Raw genomic sequence first — 25,187 nt, 5'->3', positions numbered from 1 at the left:
TAGCCCACCCATACTCAATGTTCTGCAGAAAATTCTGAAGAATACAGAATCTTAGAATGGCTGAAGCAGAAAGGACCTTAGATGAAACTATATACTACCCTCCTCTTACAGAAGATATTGATCCCAGAGAAGGAAAGTGACTTGCCCAGAAGCATACAGCTCCTGCCTCCCAGGCCACCACGCCAGTTGTTTCAGCTCTAGGAGAGAGAAATTAAGGAAGATTCCATTATTAGCTATGTAAGAATAGGACCCAACCCCAGAGAGAAATAGTGACACTAGCCACATTCTAGATGACTTCATTTCCCACTTCTGGTTCTTCTTTTTTTCTCCTTTAAGCTTGCCCAGAACCCTGCCCTCACTCCTTCCCTTACACTGAAACTGCTCTCAAAGAGGGTTCTAGGCTATTCATTGATTTTGGAATGTTATTATGCTGGGTATGAATAGAAATTTGCATCTGAAGTCTCCTCTTTCATCATGGAGTACAAATCTATGTTTCCTGATTGTAGATTCCTTACTTCAGGTAGCACAAGGAGTGATACTTTGTGAGGTGGAAGAAGCTACCTAGGGGCCTTTAAAACTATTCAGGGAGGCTCGGTGCCTGTAGCTCAAGTGGCTAGGGCACCAGCCACATACACTGAGACTGGTGGTTTTGAATCCAGCCCAGGCCTGCCAAACAATAATGACAACTACAACCAAAAAATAGCTGGACATTGTGGCAGATGCCTGTAGTCCCAGCAACTTGGGAGGCTGAGGTAAGAGAATTGCTTGAGCCCAAGAGTTTGAGGTTGCTGTGAGCTGTGACGTTACAGCACTCTACACAAGGGCGATAGCTTGAGACTCTGTCTCAACAAAAAAATAAAAATAAAATAAAAAAAAAAACTATTCAGGGTAGGCCAGGCAAAGTGGCTCATGCTTATAATCCTAGCACTCTGGGAGACCGAGGCGGGTGGATTGCCTGAGTTCATGGGTTCAAGACCAGCCTGAACAAGAGTGAAAACCCTGTCTCAAAAAATAGTTGAGTGTTGTGGTGGGCACCTGTAGTCCCAGGTGCTTGGGAGGCTGAGGCAAAACAATTGCTTGAGCCCAGGAGTTTGAGGTTGCTGTGAACTATGACACCAGGGCATTCTACTGAGGGCAGGTAACAAAATGAGACTCTGTCTCAAAAAACAAAACAAAACTATAGGTAAGGCCTTTCTCAGGCAAGGCCTTCCTTGCTCCATTTCCTGCTCTTGGCCCAGACAGTTCTCTTGATCCTTGGGCCAGTTGGTCCAGCTCTTTTCTGAAATCCAGGAAGAAATGGCCCAAGACCTTGTCCTATAACCTCGGGTAACTTGGTACCCACCTCAAGGGCCACACACACACCATCCATGTTGTTGCACGGGACTAGAGACTAGAGTTAAACATCCTTGGTTAGAATGAGAAATAGGTGATCCTTAACACAGAGAATGAAACTAGGATCTGCATCCCAGACCAACAAAAGCAGACTTAAGACTGCAGAGTTGAAGGTGACCCCAGAAACCTTCCCACAGCTATAGATCTAGAATCTGAGGCTGAGAAAAAGGATGAGACTTAGCTAAGACTATAGCAGATCAGGTGACCACTGAGGACCTAGAGAATTAAAGCAGCAGGTCCCAAGAATCTAGATATATTCCCAAGATATTTTTATTGAGCCATTTATTTATATAATTATTTACAAAATTCCTTTATATGTATTATCTGGAGGAATTGTATCACGACCTAGTGAGGTGGAAATTTCTTCCTTTTACAGATAAGGCTCCTAGCGGGTAACTTCTCTTTTAGCACATGGGCAGTGAGAGACACACTTTTTTTTTTTTTTTTATTGTTGGGGATTCATTGAGGGTACAATAAGCCAGTTACACTGATTGCAATTGTTAGGTAAAGTCCCTCTTGCAATCATGTCTTGCCCCCATAGAGAGACACACTTTTGATCCCAAATCTTGTACCCAGTCCACTTACCTGGTTTCAGAGCTCCCCACGCATCCCCTTACCACCCCCCTCTTCTCAGTAGTCTCTCTATGATAAAGGAGAAGCTGAGGTAGGGATAGGGCAAGTCTTGGTGGGCAGTGGGGAGAAAGGTAGGGGATGGCCATATCAAGAAAAAGAAGGAAATGAAGATTTAGCAGTTATGTGCCAAGGAGTAGAATAGGCCCTGACATGCTTTCTAGCTGATTCTCTATATCAGAATTGTGGGATGCTGGAGACACAACCATCTCTCTCTCATTCTTAATGCCATCTACCCTCTGAAACATCCCCCAGCATGTCAGCAGGCAGTGCCAGGAACACCTGGTGGGGGCAGGGTGACAAGCCATGGCGTCAGACACTATCTAGGTCACAGAGCTGGAGACACTGATAGCAGAGGTGGCCAGTTGCCATCCCATGGAATATTTATATTGGGGGAGTGCAAGGGTGGTGTCATGTTCCATTCTGCTGCACTGGGGAAGGAAGAATGAGCTAAAAGGAGGAGGGGGTGGGGCCCATCTCCACAGCTGGGAGATACATCCATTTGAAGAGGCCGGAACCAATTAGCTTAACCTTGCCAAGAAGCCTGGAAGCAAGGAAGGGACAGAGGGTGGGGAGGGGAAGGACTGGCGAAGGGACACAGTGAGGCTGTGGCTTGACGAAATTCATTGAACTTCTGGATGCCAGGTGTAGGCTGGTTGTGGTCCCAGTTCCTAAAAACATAGGTAGAGCAAGTTGCTTGTCTGAGTGTTAGTTACTTTATATCTTCATCAGTTCCACTTACTTCTGTTTAGTCAGGGTTGCTATAACAAATTACCACAACCTAGGGGGCTTAAATGTCAGAAATTTGTATCTCACAGTTCAGGAGGCTGGAAGTCTGAGATTCTGGTGCTGGCGTGGCATTAGAGCTATTCACGGTAGCACTCTGGTGAGAGCCTCCTCTGAGCTGTGGGCTGCTGACTTCTCACTGTGTCGGGACATAGTGGAGACAGGGCAAGAGGGCTCTCTGGAGTCCCTTTAATTAATTAATTAATTAATTAATTTATTACTATTCCTAATTGATACAATAATTGCACATATTTATGGGGTACAAGATGATATTTTGATACTAGTATACAATGTGTAATGATCAAATCAAAGTAATTAGCACATCCATCACCTTAAATGTTTATCATTTCTTTGTGTTGAAAACATCTGACATTTACTCTTCTAACAATTTAAAACTACAGAATATAAAAAACAAAACAAAACAAAACAAAAACTACAGAATACATTGTCGTTAACTATAGTCGTCCAATAGGGCTACAGAGCACTAGAGCTTATTCCTCTGTCTGGTGTGCTTTTGTATTCATTACCTAGCCTTTGGCTGCCCTTGCCCCTCTGGAGTTCCTTTTTTTTTTTTTTTCTTTTAAATTTTTATTTTTACATATACATGTGTTAATTAGGTTTTTATTTTTTTTTTGCCTTCACAAAATTAAAAAGACTTAAAATTTAATAACAATAACAATATTTAAGATAAGAATTAGAAATAAAAACCTTGTAAAGGGGCGGCGCCTGTGGCTCAGTCAGTAGGGCGCCGGCCCCATGTACCGAGGGTGGCGGGTTCAAACCCAGCCCCGGCCAAACTGCAACCAAAAAATAGCCGGGCGTTGTGGCGGGCGCCTGTAGTCCCAGCTGCTTGGGAGGCTGAGGCAAGAGAATCGCTTAAGCCCAGGAGTTGGGGGTTGCTGTGAGCTGTGTGAGGCCATGGCACTCTACCGAGGGCCATAAAGTGAGACTCTGTCTCTACAAAAAAAAAAAACAAAACAAAAAACCTTGTAAAGAACGACCAAACATAAATACATTCAGAAAAGGAATCAGATAATTGCTTCATCGAAATATTGAGCAATAATAATAAAAATAATAACAATGTGGGGTTCCTTTTTAAGGGCACCAAACCCATTCACGAGGGCTTATGACCTAATTACCTCCAAAAGCCTCACTTTCTTTTTTTTTTTGAGACAGAATCTCACTTTGTCACCAAAGAGTGCTGGGGCATCACAGCTCACAGCAACCTCCAACTCCTGGGCTTAGGCAATTCTCCTGCCTCAGCCTCCCAGGTAGCTGGGACTACAGGTGCCCACTACAATACCCTGCTATTCCTTTTTGTTACAGTTTGGCTGGCCCCGGGATCGAACCCTCCACCCTCAATATATGGGGCTGGCGCCCTACCCCTTGAGCCACAGGCACTGCCTGGCCTCACCTTCTAACACTGTCACATTGGGGGTGAGGCTTCAACATATGAGTTTTGGGGGAAACATTCAGTCCATTGTACCTCACCTATGGAATGTAGCAACAGTACCTGGGGTTCTTGTAAAGATGGGATGATGTGATGCACGTGAAACACCTTGCACAGTGCCAGTGTTGGTAAACGTGAAAACAGGAAACAACTTTATCAGTCAGGACAGGAAACGATGCTACGGCGAGGTTTCTTTCTTCTTTTTCTTTTTCTTTCTTTCTTCTTCTTCTCTCTCTCTTCTTTCTTTTCTTGTCTCACTTTGTTACCCTTGGTAGAGTGGTATAGTGTCATAGCTCACAACAATCCCAAACTCTTGGGCTCAAGTGATTCTCTTGCCACAGCCTCCCGAGTACCTGGGACTATAGGTGCCTGACACAATGCCCCACTATTTTTAGAAATGGGGTCTCATTCTTGCTCAGGCTGGTTTGAACCCATGAGCTCAGGCAATCCATTTACCTTGGCCTCCCACAGTGCTAGGATTACAGGCGTGAGCCACTGCACCCGGCCTATGTATTTCTTATTTATGGAACATGCTATTGGGGTTAGTTGGGCCTCTGTTCTTTTATTTTGTTTTGTTTTGAGACAGAGCCTCAAGCTGTCGCCCTGGGTAGAATGCTGTGGGCATCACAGCTCACAGCAACCTCCAATTCCTGAGCTCAAGCAATTCTCTTGCCTCTGCCTCCCAAGTAGCTGGGACTACAGGCGCCCACCATAACGCCCAGCTATTTTTTGGTTGCAGCCATCATTGTTGTTTGGTGGGCCCGGGCTGGATTCGAACCCGCCAGCTCAGGTGTATGTGTCTGGTGCCTTAGCCGCTTGAGCCACAGGTGCTGAGCCTGGGCCTCTGCTCTTACTGCTCTCTCCTGGGACCCACACTACAGGAGCATCAGCTGTCATTGGCTGTCCTCATTGTAGAGAGAAAGGACTTCTGAGAAGTCTTCTGCTGGCAGTTAAACACTCTGGCCTGGAAGTACACACATCTCTGCTCCCATCTGATTGGCCAAAGGTAGCCATGTGGGGTGGGGGTGGAGTGGGGCAAAGAAGAATCCTGCCAGGTACCCAGAACATTTGTGTGCAGCTCTAATGGCATCCATGTCACCAAGGTGGCTTCCATCTGACTTCAATGTCAATAATAACAGCAATGACTAACATCAATTGGCACTTACCATATATGAGACAGTATAGTAAGCATTTTTTTTTTTTGAGACAGAGTCTCATTTTGTCACCCCTGGTAGAGTGTCCTGGCATCACAGCTCACAGCAACCTCAAAACTCTTGGGCTCAAGTGATTCTCTTGCCTCAGTCTGCTAAGTAGCTGAGACTATAGGTGCCCGGCACAATGCTCAGCTATTTTTAGAGACGTGATCTCACTCTTGCTCAGGCTGATCTCGAACTCCTGAGCTCAGGAAATCAACCTGCCTTGGCCTCCCAGAGTACTGGGATTACAGGCATGAGCCACCACACCCAGCCCAGTGAACATTTTCTGTAAATAATCACACTTAATCCTCACAAGCCTATTATAAGTCAGGTACTTTACAGACAACAGAATGGAAGTCAGAAAAGGTAAATAAACTGGTCTGAGAATACTGTGCTGGCCTTTACTTAGACCCTGGGTATAGACTCCCAAGGTTCCACCAGAAGCTGGGTGATGAGTAGAGTGTTCACAGGGGGACTATGGTCCCACGACTTGCTTCTAAGTCAGAGGCCTTGGGCTCATGCCAGAGCCATCTTAGGAAGATGCTGTGGAGCCCCTTCCACAAGGGGCCAAAGGGAAGAGTGACGGGAAGAATGGAAAATCCTGAAGGGTAGCTCCCCTCCACATTCACCTACATCCAAGCATTTGCATTGGAGGCCTGCGCTCACACTTAGGCGGGAAGGGCCTGGCTTCTTCTACCAAAGGTCTACCAAAAAGCTGTGGGAGGCTTCCCTCTCCCCTACCTCACATAGCTCCCTGAACACTTCTCAGTTTGTTGAGAAGTTTGAGGTGCCACCACTAACTACATTCAGCACTTCGGAAAGAAGTCATGGTTTGGAGATGGAGGGAATGTACCTCGAAGTCAAAAAAATCAGGAATGGAGAGTTCAGGTGTTGGCTCTGCCACAGCTGGTTGACTGGGCAAGTCATTTGGTTTTTCTGAGCCCTCAGTTTTCTAACCTATAAAATGGGGATATTAATATCTGGCCTACTTCACAGAACTGTTCTCAGGGTGAAAATGGTACATCAAGTTTTTTTTTTTTTTTGAGACAGAGCCTCAAGCTGTCGCCCTGGGTAGAGTGCTGTGGCATCACAGCTCACAGCAGTCTCCAACTCCTGGGCTCAAGCCATTCTCCTGCCTCCGCCTCCCAAGTAGCTGGGACTACAGGAGCCCACCACAATGCCTGGCTATTTTTTGGTTGCAGCCATCATTGTTGTTTGGCGGGCCCGGGCTGGATTTGAACCCGCCAGCTCAGTGTATGTGGCTGGCGCCTTAGCTACTTGAGCCACAGGCGCCAAGCCGGTACATCAAGTATTTTAAGATCTATAAATGATTTCCTCTTATAAAAATCAAAGAAAGGTTGATACATTTAAGCTGGGAGATAGGATTCTGATCTTTACATTTTACTGTGCCTTTGTTTGGTCCATTGACCTTCCTTATAAGAATAAGCTGGGTCCAGGGAAGATAACTGTGGGGTGCTGCTCTGAGGGGCTCCTGGGTAGGGCACAGCCTTGGGACTAGAAAGCCTCCCACCGTGAGGAAGGAGGGCCAAAGGTATAAACGTGGCGGAGATTGGGCAGCACAGTGGCTCATGCCTATAATCCCAGCATCTGGAAGACCAAGGCAGGCAGATTCACCTGAGGTCACAAGTTCTAGATCATCCTGAGCTAGAGCGAGACCCTGCCTCTAAAAAAAAAAGATAACAGGGGGCGGGGTCTGTGGCTCAAAGGAGTGGGGCGCCTGCCCCATATGCCAGAGGTGGCAGGTTCAAACCCAGACCTGGCCAAAAACTGCAAAAAAAAAAAAAAAAAAAAAAAAAAAAAAAAAATATATATATATATATATATGTAGAGAGAGAGAGAGAGAGAGAGAGAGCAGGGTGTTGTGGTGGGCGCCTGTAGTCCCAGCTACTTGGGAGGCTGAGGCAAAAGAATCGCTTGAGCCCAGGAGTCTGAGGTTGCTGTGAGCTATGACACCAAGGCACTCTACTGGGGTGACAAAGTGAGACTCTGTCTCAAAAAACAAAACAAACACACAAAAACCCCCCAGATCATGGGATTTACCTGCATGGCCGTGGTGCTGGTGGTCACCCCAGTCACATCCTGGGATTATGTCATATATCTGTGCTTCACCTTTGTAAGGCTCAGGTTAGGGAGGTGTCTTGATGGAAGAAGTGGGAGGAAAGCAGGGACAACAGAATTTTTTTCTTTTTTTGAGATGGAGTCTCACTTTGTCACCCTTGATAGAATGCTGTGGCATGATAGTTCACGGTAACCTCAAACTCTTGGGCGCAAGTGATCTTCTTGCCTCAGCCTCCTGAGTAGCAGGGACTACAGGCACATACCACAATGCCTGGCTACTTTTAGAGATGGGGTCTTGCTCTGGCTTAGGCTGGTCTCAAACTCCTGAGCTCAGGTGATCCAGCTGTCTTGGCCTCCCAGAGTACTAGGATTACAGGTGTGAGCCACTGCACCCGGTGACAAGATAGTTTTTTTTTTTTTTTTTTTTTTTTTGAGACAGAGTCTCACTATGTTGTCCTTGGTAGAGTACCGTGGTGTCCCAGCTCACAACAATCTCAAACTCTTGGGCTCAAGTGATTCTCTTGCCTTAGCCTCCCAAGTAGCTGGGACTACAGGCCCCTGCCACAACGCCCGGCTATTTTTTTGTTGTAATTGTCATTGTTGTTTGGCAGGCCCGGGCTGGGTTCAAACAGCCAGCCTCAGTGCATGTGGCTGGCACTGTAACCACTGTGCTATGGGTGCTGAGCCTGACAACAGAATTTTTTAGCTGTAAATACCAAGTCAATGAAGGCACAGGGTGGGATAACAAGAGCTAACCCTCATGAAGTCTCAATTATGTGCTAGGCACTGTTCTAAGCATTTTCCCAATATTAACTCATTTGAGCCTCACTATAACCACCACAGGTAAGGGTTATTATCTCCATTTTTATAGATGAGGAAACCAAGGCAAAGAAAGCGTAAGCTGGCTTGGGGCCCGTACCTCAGTTGTTAGGGCACCAGCCACATGCACCAGGGCTGGAGGGTTCAAACCCCCAGCCCAGGCCTGCTAAACAATGACAACCATAACAAGAAAAAGTAGCCGGGAGTTGTGGCAGATGCCTATAGTCCCAGCTACTTGGGAGGCTGAGGCAAGAGATGGCTTAAACCCAAGAGTTTGAGGTTGCTGTGAGCTGTGATGCCTCAGCACTCTTCCAAGGGCGACAGTGAGACTCTGAGGGTGATATAGTGAGACTCTGTCTCAAAAAGAAATTCTCTTGTCACCAGGTGCAGTGGCTCACACCTGCCATAGTGAGACTCTATCTCAAAAAACAAACAAACAAAAAAAACACACCCCTAAACAAAGAAAGGACAAGCAGCTTGCTCCCCTGTGCCTGGCCTGGAAGGTGCCTTTTGCTTTTTTGAGACAGAGTCTCACTGTGTCACCCTAGGTAGAATGCCGTGGCTCACAGCAACCTCTAACTCTTGGGCTTAAGCGATTCTCTTGCTTCAGCCTCCCAAGTAGCTGGGATTACAGGCTCCCGCCACAATGCCCGACTATTTTTTTTGTTGCAGTTGTCGTTGTTTTAGCTGGCCAGGGCTGGGTTTGAACCTGCCACCCTCAGTATATGTGGCCGGCGCCCTACCTACTGAGCTACAGGCACCACCTGGAAGGTGCTTTTAAAAACAGGGATTCTGGCTGTACAAGGAGGCTCACATCTATAATACAAGCACTCTGGGAGATCCAGGAGGGAAGATTCCTCAAGCTCATGAGTTCGAGACCAACTTGAGGCATAAGGGTGAGGAATAGACGTGTTTGCTTGAGGAGAAGGTTCATGAATTAAACAGCCAGGCAGAGGGCTGGAAAGCCTTCCTATATTCATCGAATCTGAGACAGCTGAGTTGTAAGACACACCGTCAATCTTATGTATTACACAAAGAAAAAATACTGCTAGTCAAACAATGGCCTGACACTTTCTTATTATACTTACTTCAGAGGTATTGAAATTATGAACCAATGTATATCTTAGGAGAGATGAGTTCTCGGTGCTGGGACCAGACTTTGGAGGCCTCTGAAGCCAGGGTAGCAGTGCCTCAATGAGGCCAAGGTGAGGAGACCAAGGCCCGGTAGGTTCACCTGGTGCAGAGGTAGAATCTGCCCTGGGCCGAAAAGCTCAGCTCGCTACCTCTGCACTTGACTACCGAGTATCAGAGACCAGTTGTTTTTAGCCCTTGGAGCCTCAGTTTCCCACCTGTGTTCTGTAAGAAAGATGGTAGGAGCTGCCTCTTGTGCCCCTCAGGATATTATCACAAGGAGAAGGGAGGTGAGAAGAGAACAGGAGTGCAAGGTGGTGGGCTGGGCTCACCTGGCCTGACACTTTGTGTATCCCTTCTTGCACTCTCAGCTACAGGCCTAATGATTGGCTGCCTGGTCTACCCAGACGGTTGGGACTCAAGTGAGGTGCGGCGCATGTGTGGGGAGCAGACGGGCAAGTACACCCTGGGCCACTGCACCATCCGCTGGGCCTTTATGCTGGCCATCCTCAGCATCGGTGACGCCCTCATCCTCTCCTTCTTGGCCTTTGTGTTGGGCTACCGGCAAGACAAGCTCCTCCCTGATGACTACAAGGCAGATGGAAGCGGTAATCTGTCCTTCTCCATATGATGTACCCTGACTGGAAACCCCAGCTCATCTTAGCCAGTCCCCTGAGGCTGGGCCCCTAGCCAAGGGATGGGGACACCAAGACCATCAGACACAACCTTTGTCCTCCTGAGGCAGAAGGCCAGGGAAGGGTTGCAAGCCGGCAGGCAACAAGGCTGTGTGTGGCAGAGGCTGTCTATGACAGAGGAGTGCCGCTCCCTCCACAGTCTTTGGGTCTACAGGGGAGAGCCCCAGTCCAGCCTGGGGGCCTAAGCACGGTCTCCTTCAGAAGGAGGCACCGAGGCTGGGTCTTGAAGTAATACTGGGAGTGTGCTAGGTGGGGAGAGGAACAACTGGGCAGCAGAGGGTATGGGTTGTTAGGGAAGGAGGAGGAAGGCAGGTTAATGCTTGGGATACCTCGAGAATAACCCAGTGAGGGTACAGAAGTGACAGCCCTTGGAGTGCAAACAGTGGGAGCCTGCACACCTGGTTAGTTAGAGCAGCCCTGGGCTTATCTGAATGTCTACCTTGCTTTAACTCTCCCTCATGCAAATCCTACCTGCCAGACATAAAGGTCGGCCGGACCCAACCCTGCCAGAAGCTTCCCTGCTTCCCATTGACCTTCCTTCTCCCTAGGGTGCTTTCCGCTTCTGTTTCTCAGTAGTCTTTTCTCCTGTCTGTCCTGAGGGACTAACATTTCTCAGAGCACAAATATCATCTCCTAGTCAAAAGGCAAGTCCTGTCACCCCTGTGAATCCCAAACTCTGTATGAGAGTGAGGGGAGAAGGAAACCTCTGCAGAGGCCGCCATCAGGGACCGGCTACACCTCAGTGACCTGGCCAGTCTCCCTCCCCAATGGTTATCTTTCTGTCTGCCCTTGGACCTGGACTGGAAGCAGCAGCCAAACCCCCACCTCCACCCCCCAATCTCCTATGACCAAGGACTTTTCCCACATGAGGAACTTGAAGGAGGGACACTTACCCAGAGGTTCACAGAAAGGTGATGGCAAAGAGGAGCCCAGACCTTAGGTCTTCTCTGGCTGAACCCAGCCTATTTCTCCACAGAGGAGCAATCTGAAACATTTTTCACCCTTCTTTGGAGACAGAGGAAGAGAGGCTTTAGGTGGTTAAAGGTGGAAGCCAAAGTAATAAAAAGGTCTGGGCCAAAGAGTAGAGCAGAGGGGAATTTCTTACCTTGCAGTAGATTCCTGTAGCTCCTGGGTTAAGGGGGTGCTTAGGGCCTGGGTTCCCCGAGGACCCCATACAGGGAAGAAAGATGGAAGTAATATTTACCGAGCTTCTTCTATGTGCAGGAGTGATGTAAGGTTTTTTTTTTTTTCTTTAGAGGGGCCATTTTTATTTAATCCTCACAGAAGCTCTATGAGGAAACGTTGGAGTGGGTGATTTCAGCAGCAACCTGCACAACCAGGGCTTTCTCCAGTGATGGAGTTTTTCCAGGGGGGACTCACAGGAACTGATGAGGGTGTTTCGTCCCGCTCTCAGCCTCAGGTCAGGGCCATCTTAAATGTGTCTGGACACAGAAACACAGAGTTTTGTTTTTTTTTTTTTTTTTGAGACAGTCTCACTATGTCGCCCTTGGTAGAATGTCCTGGTGTCACAGCTCACAGCAACCTCAAACTCTTGGGCTTAAGTGATTCTCTTGTCTCAGTCTCCCAAGTAGCTGGGACTACAGGCACCTGTCACAACGCGCAGCTATTTTTTTTTTTTATAGTTGTCACTGTTGTTTGGCAGGCCCGGGCTAGGTTCGAACCTGCCAGCCCTGGTGTATGTGGCCAGTGCCCTAGCCGCTGACCTATAGGCACTGAGCCAGACAGTATTTTTATATTACTCATTTGCATTCTTCTTTTTCAGAAGAGATTATTTTGTCAAAAAGAAATTTTATTCACACAAATCCTCTTTTGGTTTTTTTTTTTTTATTTTGTCGAGGCAGAGTTCTACCCTATGCCCTGAGCAGAGGGCAGTGGCCTCGGAGCTCACCGCAACCTCGGACTCCAGCTGTGGGCATCCTGCTGCCTCAGCCTCCGGGGCCGCTGGGATTACAGGCGCTCGCCACTGCGCCCGGCTGGGTTTTTCCATTTTTTTCACGAGTTGGGGTCTCACTTTCGCTCAGACAAGCCTCGAACTCCTGAGCTCAAGCAATCCTCCCGCCTCAGCCTCCCACAGTGCTGGGATTACAGGCATGAGCCACCGCGCCCGGCTCACACAAATCCTCTTTAAAGTGCTTTCTTATAAAGAGAAGGTTTTGTTCCTTTGACATTTTCTTTATTAACAAAATGTCAACTTCTTTCCTCTCCCTCCTTGTCTCACTCCTTTCCTATCCATGCACCCTGGCCTCAGTCTGTTCAGACTTTTTTCATCCCTCAATAGCGTAGAGAGATTTGTTTTATACTTTTTCTTTATTACCTTTGGGAAACATCTACATAACATTTATGATTACTTCTAGTTACTCAAGGAAGGTCCCTATTTCTTCTGTCAGAGAAGGTCAGGAGAGTCAAGTTCAAGTCCCAGGTCTTCCAAGTCATTTTACCTCAGTGTTCTTTTTGGTAAAAGGGAGAACACTAACCCTGCACTGTCATTTCCACTGTTGTGTGGCATGACTGGAACAATGCAAGTGGAAATAAAGGATGTAGTTGCTGATTCTCTCTTTAAGGGTTAAGGAGGCAGAGGAAGATAAGTATGAGTTCTGGAGTGAAAACCGAGTTTAACTTTTGTTTTTGTTTTTTTCTGAGATTGAGTGGGAGCCACTTATAATCCTAGCACTTTGGGAGGCTGAGGCAAGAGGACCACTTGAAGCCAGGAGTCTGAGACCAGCTTGAGCAAGAGCGAGACCCCATCTCTGCAAAAGACAGAAAAATCAGCTGAGCATAATGGGGCATGCCTATAGTCCCAGTTACTTGGGAGGCTGATGCAGGAGGACTTGAGCCCAGGAACTGGAGGTTACAATGAGCTACGACAACCTATGACACTCTAGCCTTGGCAATAAAGCATAACCCTGTCCCCCCCCCCCAAAAAAAAAGAAAAGAAAAGAAAGAAATTAAAGACTTAATGGAAAGATAGATATCCCAGTTTTATGGATGGGAAGACTTAATATTGTTAAGATGGCAATAATGCCCAAATTGATCTACAGATTCAGTGCAATCTCTGTCAGAAACCCAGCTGGCTTTTTGCAGGAAGTGATAATCGGATCCTAAAATTTGTATGGAAAACAATCCATAGAGACAGAAAGTAGATTAGTAGTTTCCTGGTGCTGGGAAAAGGTGGTCATTGAGGTGACTGTGAATGGCCAAAGAGTGTCTAAAAGTGATGAAAATGGCTGGTGGCTCATGCCTGTAATCCTAGCACTCTGGGAGGCTGAGGTGGGTGGATTGCCTGAGCTCAGGAGTGAGACCAGCCTGAGTAAGAATGAGACCCCATTTCTACTAAAAATGGAAAAACTAGCTGGGTATTGTGGTGGGTGCCTATAGTCCCAGCTACTTGGGAGGATGACGCAAGAGAACAACTTGAGCCCAAGAATTTGAGGTTACTGTGAACTATGCCTCCATGGCACTCTACCAAGTGTTACCAAGCAAGACTCTGTTTCAAGAAGGAAAAAATTAAGTGATGAAAATGTTTTATAATTAGACAGCCATGATAGTTGCACAATCCAGTGAATATACTAAAAACCATGGGGTTGGGGTGGTGCCTGTAGCTCAGTTAGTAGGGCTCCAGCCACATACACCAGGGCTGGTGGGTTCAAACCCAGCCCAAGTTAGCTAAAATCAACAATGACAACTGTAACAAAAAAATAGCTGGGCATTGTGGCAGATGCCTGTAGTCCCAGCTACTTGGGAGGCAGAGGCAAGAGAATCACTTAAGCCCAAGAATTTGAGGTTGCTGTGAGCTGTCACGCCACTGCACTTTACCCAGGGGGACATAGTGAGACTCTGTCTCAAAAAAAAAAAAAAAAAAAGAAAGAAAAGAAAAAAAAAAAGGCTCAGCACCTGTAACTCAAGTAGCTAAGGCTAAGGCACCAGCCACTTATACCAGAGGTGATGGATTTGAATCCAGCTCAGGCCCGCCAAACAACAATGACAACTATAACCAAAAAATAGCCAGGCGTTGTGGCAGGTGCATGTAGTCCCAGATATTTGGAAGGCTGAGGCAAGAGGATCGCTTAAGCCCAAGATTTTGAGGTTGCTGTGAGCAGTGATGCCACAGCACTCTACCCAGGGCGACAGCTTGAGACTCTGTTTCAAAAAAAAAAATAAATAAAAAATAAATAAATAAAAGATTATGCTGAGGATCCTATAGCATATATAAAGCAGTAACCATGTCTGCACATGATAGGGAATTAATAAATATTAATTCTCTCCCAATTCACTCTCCAGTATGTCCACTTTTTATATCACTTATTTGCCCAACCAGTAATAGCTACTGTGCCCCAGTCACCCACCAACACCTTTAGGCAATGGGAGACAGTGAGGAGTGAGGTCTACCTTGGTGCTTATGGTCTGGTAAGGGAGATAGTCATGCAATACAGAATTATAAACTGATAAATGGTATGAACAAAAAAGTGCAAGCTTTCTTGAGAGCAAATAAGAGGAATCTGATATAGCTTGGTGATGGGAGCAGTGTGCAGGAAATCATCCTAAAAACAAGGCTTGGTTTTAAACATGTACTACTCTCTCCTTCCTTACAGAGGAAGTCTGAAGCAGCTGAAGGGTCGGTGAGTGATTTTGTTGGCGAGTGGTTTGTGTGTGCCTTTAGAAGGCCTGGGGCCTCTGCTTCCTGGTGGAACCCCCAGGGGTGGGGGAAACGACTTAAAGGAAGGGCTGAGCTGGGGGCAGGCCACATGCTGCGTGGGGAGACAGGAACAACAACCCCCAGGGACAGGAGCTATCTGGCATGTGGCATCTGAGACTCACTGGGGAGCAAACAGGAAGCACGAATAGACAGAGAAGAAATAAATTAAAACAGGCAGGTGGTTAGTTTCAGAAACTCATCTTTTTGTGGAGCCTGGCAAGTAAGAACAGACTGTTTTTTTAAAAGTCATGGGCAGCGCCTGTGGCTCAGTGAATAGGGCGCTGACCCCACATGCCGAGGGTGGCGGGTTCAGACCCAGCCCCGGCCAAACTGCAACAAAAAATAGCCGGGTGTTGTGGTGGGCACCTGTAGTCCCAGCTACTGGGGAGGCTGAGGCAAGAGAATCACCTAAGTCCAGGAGCTGGAGGTTGCTGTGAGCTGTGATGCCACGACACTCTACCAAGGGCGATAAAGTGAGACTCTGTCTCTACAAAAAAAAAAAAAAAAAAGTCATTATTGTAATTTGAACCCTTATGTTCAGAGACAGAGAATTTTAAATAATTTGTAAGAAACATACTAGAAAATCTAACAGAACATAAAAATCAGAAAGAAAACCAAAGATTCAAGAAAGCTAAGCTAATAGTGTTACTGTATTGAATATTAAATTTAGCTCTATGTGGAATCCTGATAGCCAAGGCAAAAAGAAAAACAATTAGATAACCATTTTTATTTTATTTTTATTTATTTTTTTTTTTGGTTTTTGGCCAGGGCTGGGTTTGAACCCGCCACCTCTGGCATATGGGACCGGCGCCCTACTCCTTGAGCCACAGGCACCGTCCTAGATAATCATTTTTAATGCTGGTTCAAAAAGTACAACATATTAGTTTCTTTATTGTCCTTTACATTCCCAAAATGTGACTTAACAAGAACATTAAAGAATACATTAAAAAAAAAAAAAAAAGAACCCCCATGACAGTGCTACCTGTCAGCTGCCATTTATGGAGGACCAGGCCAGGCACTTTGTGTGGGTTGAAGGGTTTATCCTCATTCAAAGTATTTATTTTTGCAAAGTACCTTTCAATCCTTAACTACGCAAGATATATATTTTTTGAGTAATTATAAATAAAACTATTATCTCCCCCTCCACACCTTAGAGAGTGATTCTCAAGCTTCAGTGTGCATACGTGTACAATCACCGGACTCTTTTCAAAGTGCAGATTTTGATTCAGTGAGTGGAATGGGACCCCAGACACTGCATTTCTAACTAGCTCCCAGGTGATGGGTCGCTAGCACAGGGCTCGCACTTTGAATAGCAAAGAATTAGAACACAACCTTTTTCTTATGTTTTTGCAGTGTTCATTATTACAGTTTCTTTCTTTTTTTTTTTTTTTTTAGAGACAGAGTTTCACTTTATTGCCCTCTGTAGAGTGTTGTGACATCACAGCTCACAGCAACCTCCAACTCCTGGGCTTAGGCGATTCTCTCACCTCAGCCTCCCCAGTAGCTGGGACTATAGGTGCCTGGCTATTTTTTTGTTACAGTGGCTGGGGCCAGGTTCGAACCCGCCACCCTCAGTATATGGGGCCAGCGCCCTCCCCACTGAGCCACAGGTGCCGCCCCTATTACAGTTTTTTTTTTTTTTTTTGAGATAGAGCCTCAAGCTATTGCCCTGGGTAGAATGCCATGGCAGCACAGTTCACAACAACCTCCATCTCCTGGGCCCAAGCCGTTCTCTTGCCTCAGCTTCCCGAGTAGCTGGGACCACAGGTGCCCGCCATGCCCTAACGCCTGGCTATTTTTTTGGTTGTAGTTGTTATTGTTTGGCAGGCCCAGGCCAGATTCGAACCCGCCAGCCCTTAGCAATTTGAGCTACAGGCGCCACCCCTATTACAGTTTTTAAATGTCACAAATTCCACAGCACTGATGTATCACTTTTTCTTAAACCAAACCTTAATTATTAGACATTTAGGGTTGCCATCATAGGTATTAACTTTTTACTTCTGTTGATGAATTCCTGGATCAAGTGAAATTGCTAAATCAAAGGGCAACCACATCTCTATGTCTGCTGTATTATTATTACTTGTATTTTTGGTGCTGCATTTTAAAAGGCGTAAGTTTTTAATTGAACAACAGTCAATACTATCTTACATATGAATGAGGAAATTTGCCTACCTAATAAAGTAAAACTGTGAGCATATGTGGGCCAGTGGTTTTTATATTGGTTTTTAAAATGTCAAATTTTATATTCTTGTAATCTTTTGTTATTTTGCTTGTCTTATCTACAGGTCGTCTATTTCTCAGACATGGAAAATGGAATCTAATTCTTCAGAAATAAGAAATTGTTCCACCTATGCTTTCTTGTCCCTGGTTACTACAGGCCTGAAGCCTGAAATCACTTTTATTATAGGACTAAAACTGGACAGTCTCTTTAGACAAGACCTCCTTCTATATACGCTTTCAGGTGAAGCAGAACTCCAGTGACCCACACCAAATACATTCAGAGGCTAAGTGATGTGGGGAGAGCTCAGCTATTGGGGCTCCAAGTTCTCTTCTTAAGCCCCTCTTACAAGCAGATCACTTTACGCTCTTTTTTTTTTTTTGAGACAGAGTCTCACTGTGTAACCCTCGGTAGAGTGCTATGGCATCACAGCTCACAGCAACCTCCAACTCTTGGGCTTAAGCGATTCTCTTGCCTCAGCCTCCCGAGTAGTTGGGACTACAGGCACCTACCACAACGCCCGGCTACACTTTACCCCCTTGAGGCCTCTCCTCAGTAAAATGGGAGGGCTAGATGAATCCATCTCTAGCACTGCATCTCCCAGGCTGTCTCTGACACCCAGAGAAATGCCCAGTTGGCTGTAAAAGGGCTCCTGAAGAAGAGTTACTGGAAGTGTGTTGGATCATTTTAGGCTGAGGTTTAGGCAGTCCTCTGCTTCTCCCTCCTCATGTTTTGTTTTCTTATTGTTGGCCATCAGAATCTGGATCCTTTAACATCCATCACAAAGTTTTATAAATATTGGGTGATAAGAGACTAATTACTCTTTTTTTTTTTTAGACAGAATCTCACTATGTTGCCCTTGGTACAGTGCTGTGGTGTCACAGCTCACAGCAACCTCAAACTCTTGGGCTTAAGCGATTCTCTTGCCTCAGCCTCCCAAGTAGCTGGGACTTGTGAGGGTGCCTACCACAATGCCCGGCTGTTTTATTGTTGCAATTGTCATTGTTGTTTAGCTGACCCGGGCTGGGCTCCAACCCGCCAGTCTCAGTGCATGTGGCTGGCGCTGTAACCACTATGTATGGGAGCTGAGCCCAGGAGACTAATTACTCCTGAGACTAATTTGCCTACCCCCAGCACCCTTAGCCCCAGGAATCAAATATCACATTTCTTTGTGTTCACACTGACTCAACCAAAACTGGCTACTAGCTTTGGATAATTGTTACTTATGTTCAATAATTTGCTACAGGAATAGATTATATTTTTCATCAAAAATTTTGGATTTGGCATACCTATCCCTCAGTATCTGTGGAATAGGTTTGTTTCCAGGACCACCCTCAGGTGGCAAAATCCACAGATGCCCAAGTCCTTGATACAATATGGTGTGGTATTTGCATATAGCCTATGCAGACTTATTTTATTTTATTTTCAGAGCCTCAAGCTGTTGCCCTGGGTAGAGTGCTGTGGCATCACAGCTCACAGCAACCTCTAACTCCTGGGCTTAAGCAATTCTCTTGCCTTAGCCTCCCAAGTAGCTGGGACTATAGGCGCCCACCACAATGCCGGCTATTTTTTGATTGTAGTTGTCATTGTTGTTTGGCAGGCCCAGGTTGGATTTGAACCCGCCAGCTCTGGTGTATGTAGCTAGTGCCTTAGTCGCTTGAGCTACAAGGCACCGAGCCATCCCACATATTTTAAATCCTCTCTAGATTTCTTATAATACCAAATACAATGTAAATGCTGCAAAATAAGTTGTTATACTGTATCATTTGGATTTTTTATTGTAATTTTTTTCCTAGTATTTTTCATTTGTGGTTAATTGAATCTGTGGATGTAAACTTGCAGCTATGGAGGGCTGGCTGGCTCCATATATGGTCAATCTTCTGCCAGGTTCTAGAGAGGAACTCAGTATAGGTAATACTTTATCACAGCAAAAGCCAAGAGGAAGATAGATTCTTCAGGGTGTTCCTTGACTGGAGGATGGTGCATAAAAATAGAGTTTTGTTGATTATCTGCAATCAATGATCCTGAGAAACAGGTTCTTTTTCTGGTCTCTTTCCATTTACAGTTACTCAATAATAACCTGAGTGCACCATACTATTAGAGGCAGAGAGTAAATGTTGAACAAAACTGCAATGAATCTTCTTGCTTGATCAAGCAGCAATGACATGGGAAGGTTTTTATCCCTGGCTGTTAGGTGTTTGGCCAATGCACCTTGACCACATGCCCAGTGTGCTGATTTCTCTTAAGTTCAGATAGGCTAGGAATGAGTATCCTAGCATTGTTACAGTTAAATTGTTTGTGGTGGGAACTATTAATGAGATTTAACCTTGTCACTTAGTCCACAGCAGCTGTTTTACAAGGATGATCACATTCGTATTTTCTTTTTTTTTTTTTTTTTTATTTTTAATTTCAACTTCCTTGTTCATTCTTCTTTGTTTGAAGTACTGTTTTTTATCTTCCTCTGGCGGGTTCTTGATGTTAGTAGAGACGGGGTCTTACTCTGGCTCACATGCTGTTACATACAGGTCTCGAACCTCTGAGCTCAGGCAATCCACCCGCCTCGGCCTCCCACAGTGCTGGGACTACAGGCGTGAGCCACCACGCCCGGCCACATTCGTATTTTCTTTTGCTAATAAAATTACTTATCAGGTATCTTCTTTATGCAAGCTTGATCGGTGACAGAATTTCACAAATTCTGTAGCTTAATGACTTTTAAACTATATTTATTTATTTATTTCTCATAATTAATTTTTTTAAAAAGGTACAAGAAAAGTTTCTAAAAGTCTCTCTACTCTCAAAACATTTCTCACTGAAACAAAACTATAGGGTCCACAGAAGCTCCTGGGGATAGGATGGGATGTAAGGTACATCTATAGCACACACCTTGCTTTTGCCAGGAGCAGTGAGTTTCACCAAAGCAGGAGTTAATGTTTACTAATGACCAGCGTTGGGGAAGGACCCACAAATCCGTAAAGGAGTCAAATAACCAAGCATTTTAGTTTTTGCTTTATTTTCAAAGAAACTCAATATTCAACCTAATAACATTTTTTTTTTTTTTTGAGACAAAGTGTCACTACATCACCCTTGTGATGCTGTGGCATCACAGCTTATAACAACCTCAAACTCTTGGGCTTAGGTGATTCTCTTGCTTCAGCCTCCCAAGTAGCTGGGACTACAGGTGCCTGCCACAACGCCTGTAGAGCATTAATAGAGATGGGGTCTTGCTTTTGCTCAGGCTGGCCTCGAACTGGTGAGCTCAAGCAATTCACCCGCCTTGGCCACCCAGAGTGCTAGGATTACAGACGTGAGCCGGCTAGGAAGATATCTTAAAAATGCTTTCATTACTTTACAACACTATCCATTACCATTGCCGCATAACAAACTAGTTCAGAAGGCAATGGCATAAAACAACTTACGCATCTGTTTCTGTGAATTAGGAATCCCTGGTAATGATAAATGTCTTTGCCTCAAGGTTTCTCCTAAAGCTGCAATTTTGTTGTATTCAGTGGTTTGCAGGATAATTTCTCACAGGTTGCTGGCTATTGGTCTCTTCATAGAGCTACTTGTATAGCAGCTTACTTCCCTAGAAAAAGGGCTCCAAAGCAAGACTGAGCAAGAGAGAGCGTACACACAGAAGCCACAGCCCCTTTGTAAATTGTAAAATTTACTGTCACAAAGGCCAGCCTACACTTGAGGCAAGTGCATTACATGAATACCCAGAAGTGGAACCCTTTTAATAGTTTTTTTTGGGTCAGGAATGGTAGCTCATGCTTGTAATCCTAGCAATCTGGGAGGCTGAGTTGCTTGAGGTCAGGAGTTTGAGACCAGCCAAACAAGGGACACTTGCACCCACATAAAAAATAGAAAAATTAGCTGGATGTGGTAGCACTTGCTGGTAATTTGAGGGGCCAGTGAGCTATGATGATGCCACTATACTCTAGCCTGGATTACAGCAAGACTGTCTCCAAAAAAAAAGTTGTTTGTTTTTGCCTGGGGGTGGTAACTACCTGCACTCTGGGAGGCCAGGAGTTTGAGAAAAGCCTGGGCAACAGCAAGACGCTGTCTCTATAAAAAATAGTGAAAACAATTGGCTGCAAGTCCCTGCTACTTAGACATGAGGATCACTTGAGCACAGGAATTAGAGGCTGCAGGGAGCTATGATCACACTACTGCACTCCAGCCTGGGCAGCAGAGTGAGACGGTCTCAAAAGTTCTTTTCTGGGCAGCGCCTGTGGCTCAAGGAGTAGGGCGCTGGCCCCATATACCAGGGGTGGTGGGATTGAATCAAGCCCTGGCCAAAAACTGCAAAAAAAAAAATTGTTTTACGGGTGGCGCCTGTGGCTCAGCGGGTAGGGCGCCGGTCCCATATGCCGGAGGTGGCGGGTTCAAACCCAGCCCTGGCCAAAAAAAAAAAAAAAAAAAAAAATTGTTTTACATAGTTATAATTAATTTTCTGCTTAAATGAGGACTGCAGCATGCAAAAGAATAAAGATCTGATTCTGACAGCTTTATATGCTGATGGATATGTGTTCTATACATCGATGAAGATGAAAGCAGGACTCCAACCCTGAAAACTCATCCCACTTTTGTTATCCATCCTCAGAGGATTTAGGATAGGGGTTTACACTAAATTTATTTCCAACACCAACCATACTCCCTTCTCTACAGCTAGTGAATCCAAGACCACCTGTGCTAACAATGATATCTGAGTGGTACAATTTATAGGCAGTCTAGTTCTGTTATGTTGGAAGGCAAGGCTTGTTATTTTTATGTTAAAACAGCCAAAAATTAGATCTGAATTCTGGACAAAAAGGAGAGATAATAAAAACTTGGAAGAATATAAAATCAAAGTGAACATCTATGTATTAGAAACCTTTCTCCTTTGGCCTGGCGCAGTGGCTCACATCTTTAATCCTAGCACTCTGGGAAGCTGAGGTGGGTGGATAGCTTGAGCTCACAGACCAGCATGAGTAAGAGCCAGACTCTGTCTCTAAAAATAGCTGGGCATTGAGACAAGAGGATCGCTTGAGCCCAAGAGTCTGAAGTGGTTGTGAACTCTGATGCCATGGCACTTGACCAAGGGCGACAAAGTGAGACTGTCTCAAAAAAAAAAAAAAAAAAGAAAAGAAAAAAGAAAAAAACAACCTTTCTCCCTGGTGCAGTCTATAAACTAGGCACTGAAGTAAACATGCTTAATGCCTTGGTTAAAATCTCGAAACACTTAACACTATCTCAGATTTTTGCCTTTTCAGCTGGGGCCTTTTTCTGGTATCACTTAAATGCATATTGTAAATATAGTTTTTTTAACTCTCAACTTTTAAAAATGTCATCAGTGACACAAAAACCTCTTGGTAAGCTTCAAGGTTTATAGCCATCTTTCTGTATTAATATTCTAATTTTAAAACAAATATAAGTTCATAATGTACTATCAGTAAATCACCAATTTTCTGTGGTCCAGTAATCTAAGAGCAAAGCACTTTCTTCCTAAGGCTGAACTGAAGACTATGGGTTTCAAAAGTAAAAGTGAAAAAACATTAAGAATGGACAGTAAAGTCTATTTATAACCTGGGCCTGCCATGGAGCAGCTAAATTGTTTCCCTGTGGACACTCAGAGTCAACGAATTAAGAATTAAAGTTGGGGCCTCACCTACTGTGTATATTGCAAGCATACATGTCAAATATATTAAAAGTAGAGTATAAATGTCTAAACACAACCATTGAGTGAGGTGAATGATATGTTGACTAGTTTGATGTGAATATTCTAGATTATATATAGAGTCAGCACATTATACTCCATAATTGCAGTAATGTACACAGTTATGATGTAATAAAAAATAATAAAATAATAAAAAATAAAGGTGGGGCTGAGTGAGAGCCTGTGGCAGGCAGGCGGGCACAGCTGTAGCCTGAGCGCCAGCGCAGGCTGGTGGGCCTCACACCCTTCCTTCTCTTCACTCCCCGTGACTTTGGACATGGTGGCCCCCTGGGCTCAGTGACCAGCCAGCTGGGCTCCATGTTCCCCTTCCTGCTGGTCCTGGTGGATCTGCAGTATGAAGGTGCTTAATGCAGAGTAAATGCAGATGTTGAGAAACATCTTGAATTGGGCAAGAAATTACGTGCATCTGGACAGCTAGCTGACACTTTATCTCAGTTTCATGCTGCAGTAGATGGTGACCTGACAACTGTATTGCTTATCATCAGAGAGCTACTGTCTTTTTAGTTATGGATAAATCAAAAGCTGCACTTCCTTATTTAACTAAAGTGATTGAATTGAAGATAGATTTCACTGCAGCAAGATTACAGAGAGGTCATTTGTTACTCAAACAAGGAAAACTTGATGAAGCAGATGCTTTTTAAAAAGTTCTCAAATTAAATCTAAGTGAAAATGAAGAAAAGAAAGCCCACTCTCAGCTTATAAAATCTGATGATATGCAACGTCTGCGTTCACAAGCACTAGAGGCTTTTGAAAGCACAGAACTTTGGGCTGAATGTTTTATAAAAGGAGAACCTAGGAAAGCTATAAGTGACTTGAAAGTTGCATGAAAACTGAAGAATGGGCTCGGCGCCTGTAGCTCAGCGGCTAGGGTGTCAGCCATATACACCGGAGCTGGAGGGTTTGAACCCAACCTGGGCCTGCCAAACAACAATGACAATTACAACAACAACAAAAAAATAGCTGGGCGTTGTGGCGGGCGCCTGTAGTCCCAGCTACTTGGGAGGCTGAGGCAAGAGAATTGCTTAAATCCAAGAGTTTGAGGTTGCTGTGAGCAGTGATGCCACAGCACTCTACCCAGGGTGACGTAGTGAGACTGTCTCAAAAAACAAACGAACAAACCAACCAAAAAACTGAAGAATGATAATACCGAGGCATTTTATAAAATCAGCACAATGTACTACCAACTAGGAGACCACGAGCTGTTCCTCAGTGAAGTTCATGAATGTCTTAAACTTGACCAGGAACCTCCTGATAAAAGGTGTTTTGCACACTATAAACAAGTAAAGAAGCTTAATAAGCTGATTGAGTCAGCCGCAGAGCTCAACAGAGATGGCAGATACACAGATGCGACTAGCTAACATGAATCTGTCATGAAAACAGAACCAAGCATTGTTGAGTACACAGTTCGTTCAAAAGAAGGGATTTGCCACTGCTTTTCTAAGGACGAGAAGCCTCTTGAAACTATTAGAATATGTTCTGAAGTCATACAGATGGAACCTGACAATGTGAATGCTCTGAAAGATCCAGCAGAGGCCTATTTAATAGAAGAAATGTACGACGAAGCTATTCAGGATTATGAAACTGCTCAGGAACACAATGAAAATGATCAGCAGATTCAGGAAGGTCTAGAGAAAGCACAATGATTATTAAACAGTCGCAGAAATGAGATTATTATAAAATTATAAAAACCAAAAAGCAAGAAATCATTAAAACATACTGAAAATTAGCACTGCAGTGGCACCTAGATAACTTTCAGAAAGAAGAAAAGAAAAATGCTGAGAAAAAGTTCATTGAGATAGCAGCTTCTAAAAAAGTTCTCTCTGATCCAGAAATGAGGAAGAAGTTTGAGGATGGAGAAGATCTCCTGGATGCAGAGAGCCAATAAGGAAGTAGTGGCAACCCTTTCCGCAGAAGTTGGAACTTAGGGCAAGATTCAATCCCTTCAGCTCAGGCAGACCGTTTAGATTTGAATTCCACTTCAATTAAATTAACTGGTTTTTTTTTTGTGCCTCTTCCTTAATTTTTTAAAAGATTAAAAACAAAGAAACCTTGTTCTGGGATCCTAAAGAAAAAAAAACAAACTCAGATCTTTCAATTTGTCCACGACCAAAGAGTTGTTTTAATAGGACCTATTAAATATTAAATAAACCTATTTTTATCCATGTTAGATTTAAGGTTGATGGAGTCTACAAAGGCAGGGAGAATAGGATGGCTCTGTTTCTGACAAGCAGCCTGCATGCACTGAGGAATGTCGGGAAGTGGTCTGAGGCAGGCTCTCCTGCGGAAGCACTCACGTAGGCTGTATTTTTTGACACTGGATCATTCTTCTCTGGTGGAGAAATTCTTCTGTTCCCAGCCTTG

General features: G+C 44.8%; 1 protein-coding gene and 1 pseudogene across 4 annotated transcripts in view; both read left to right on the top strand.

Annotated features, from left to right (window-relative positions):
- Positions 1-22,158, top strand: part of LHFPL5 (LHFPL tetraspan subfamily member 5) — a 35,392-nt gene extending 13,234 nt beyond the window's left edge. For 2 of the 4 annotated variants that reach the window (XR_008382598.1, XR_008382597.1), the window contains 3 exons: positions 9,855-10,091; positions 17,178-21,438; positions 21,550-22,158. Coding sequence is in view for 1 of the 4 variants with exons in the window: in XM_053603504.1 (XP_053459479.1) it covers positions 9,855-10,114 (260 nt within the window). In the remaining 3 variants the exon portion in view is untranslated. Of the gene's footprint in view, positions 1-9,854; positions 13,125-14,788; positions 14,816-17,177; positions 21,439-21,549 lie in introns of those variants that run through there. The other 2 variants (XR_008382599.1, XM_053603504.1) reach the window with 2 other exon arrangements.
- LOC128594671 (dnaJ homolog subfamily C member 3-like) lies at positions 19,963-24,812 on the top strand (annotated as a pseudogene).
- The last annotated feature ends 375 nt before the right edge of the window (positions 24,813-25,187 follow it).

The sequence above is a fragment of the Nycticebus coucang genome, chromosome 9, assembly GCF_027406575.1.
Source record: "Nycticebus coucang isolate mNycCou1 chromosome 9, mNycCou1.pri, whole genome shotgun sequence".
Classification (NCBI taxonomy): Eukaryota; Metazoa; Chordata; class Mammalia; order Primates; family Lorisidae; genus Nycticebus; species Nycticebus coucang.
Note: the sequence above shows the minus strand (reverse complement) of the source record. Positions and strands in the feature narration are given on the sequence as shown.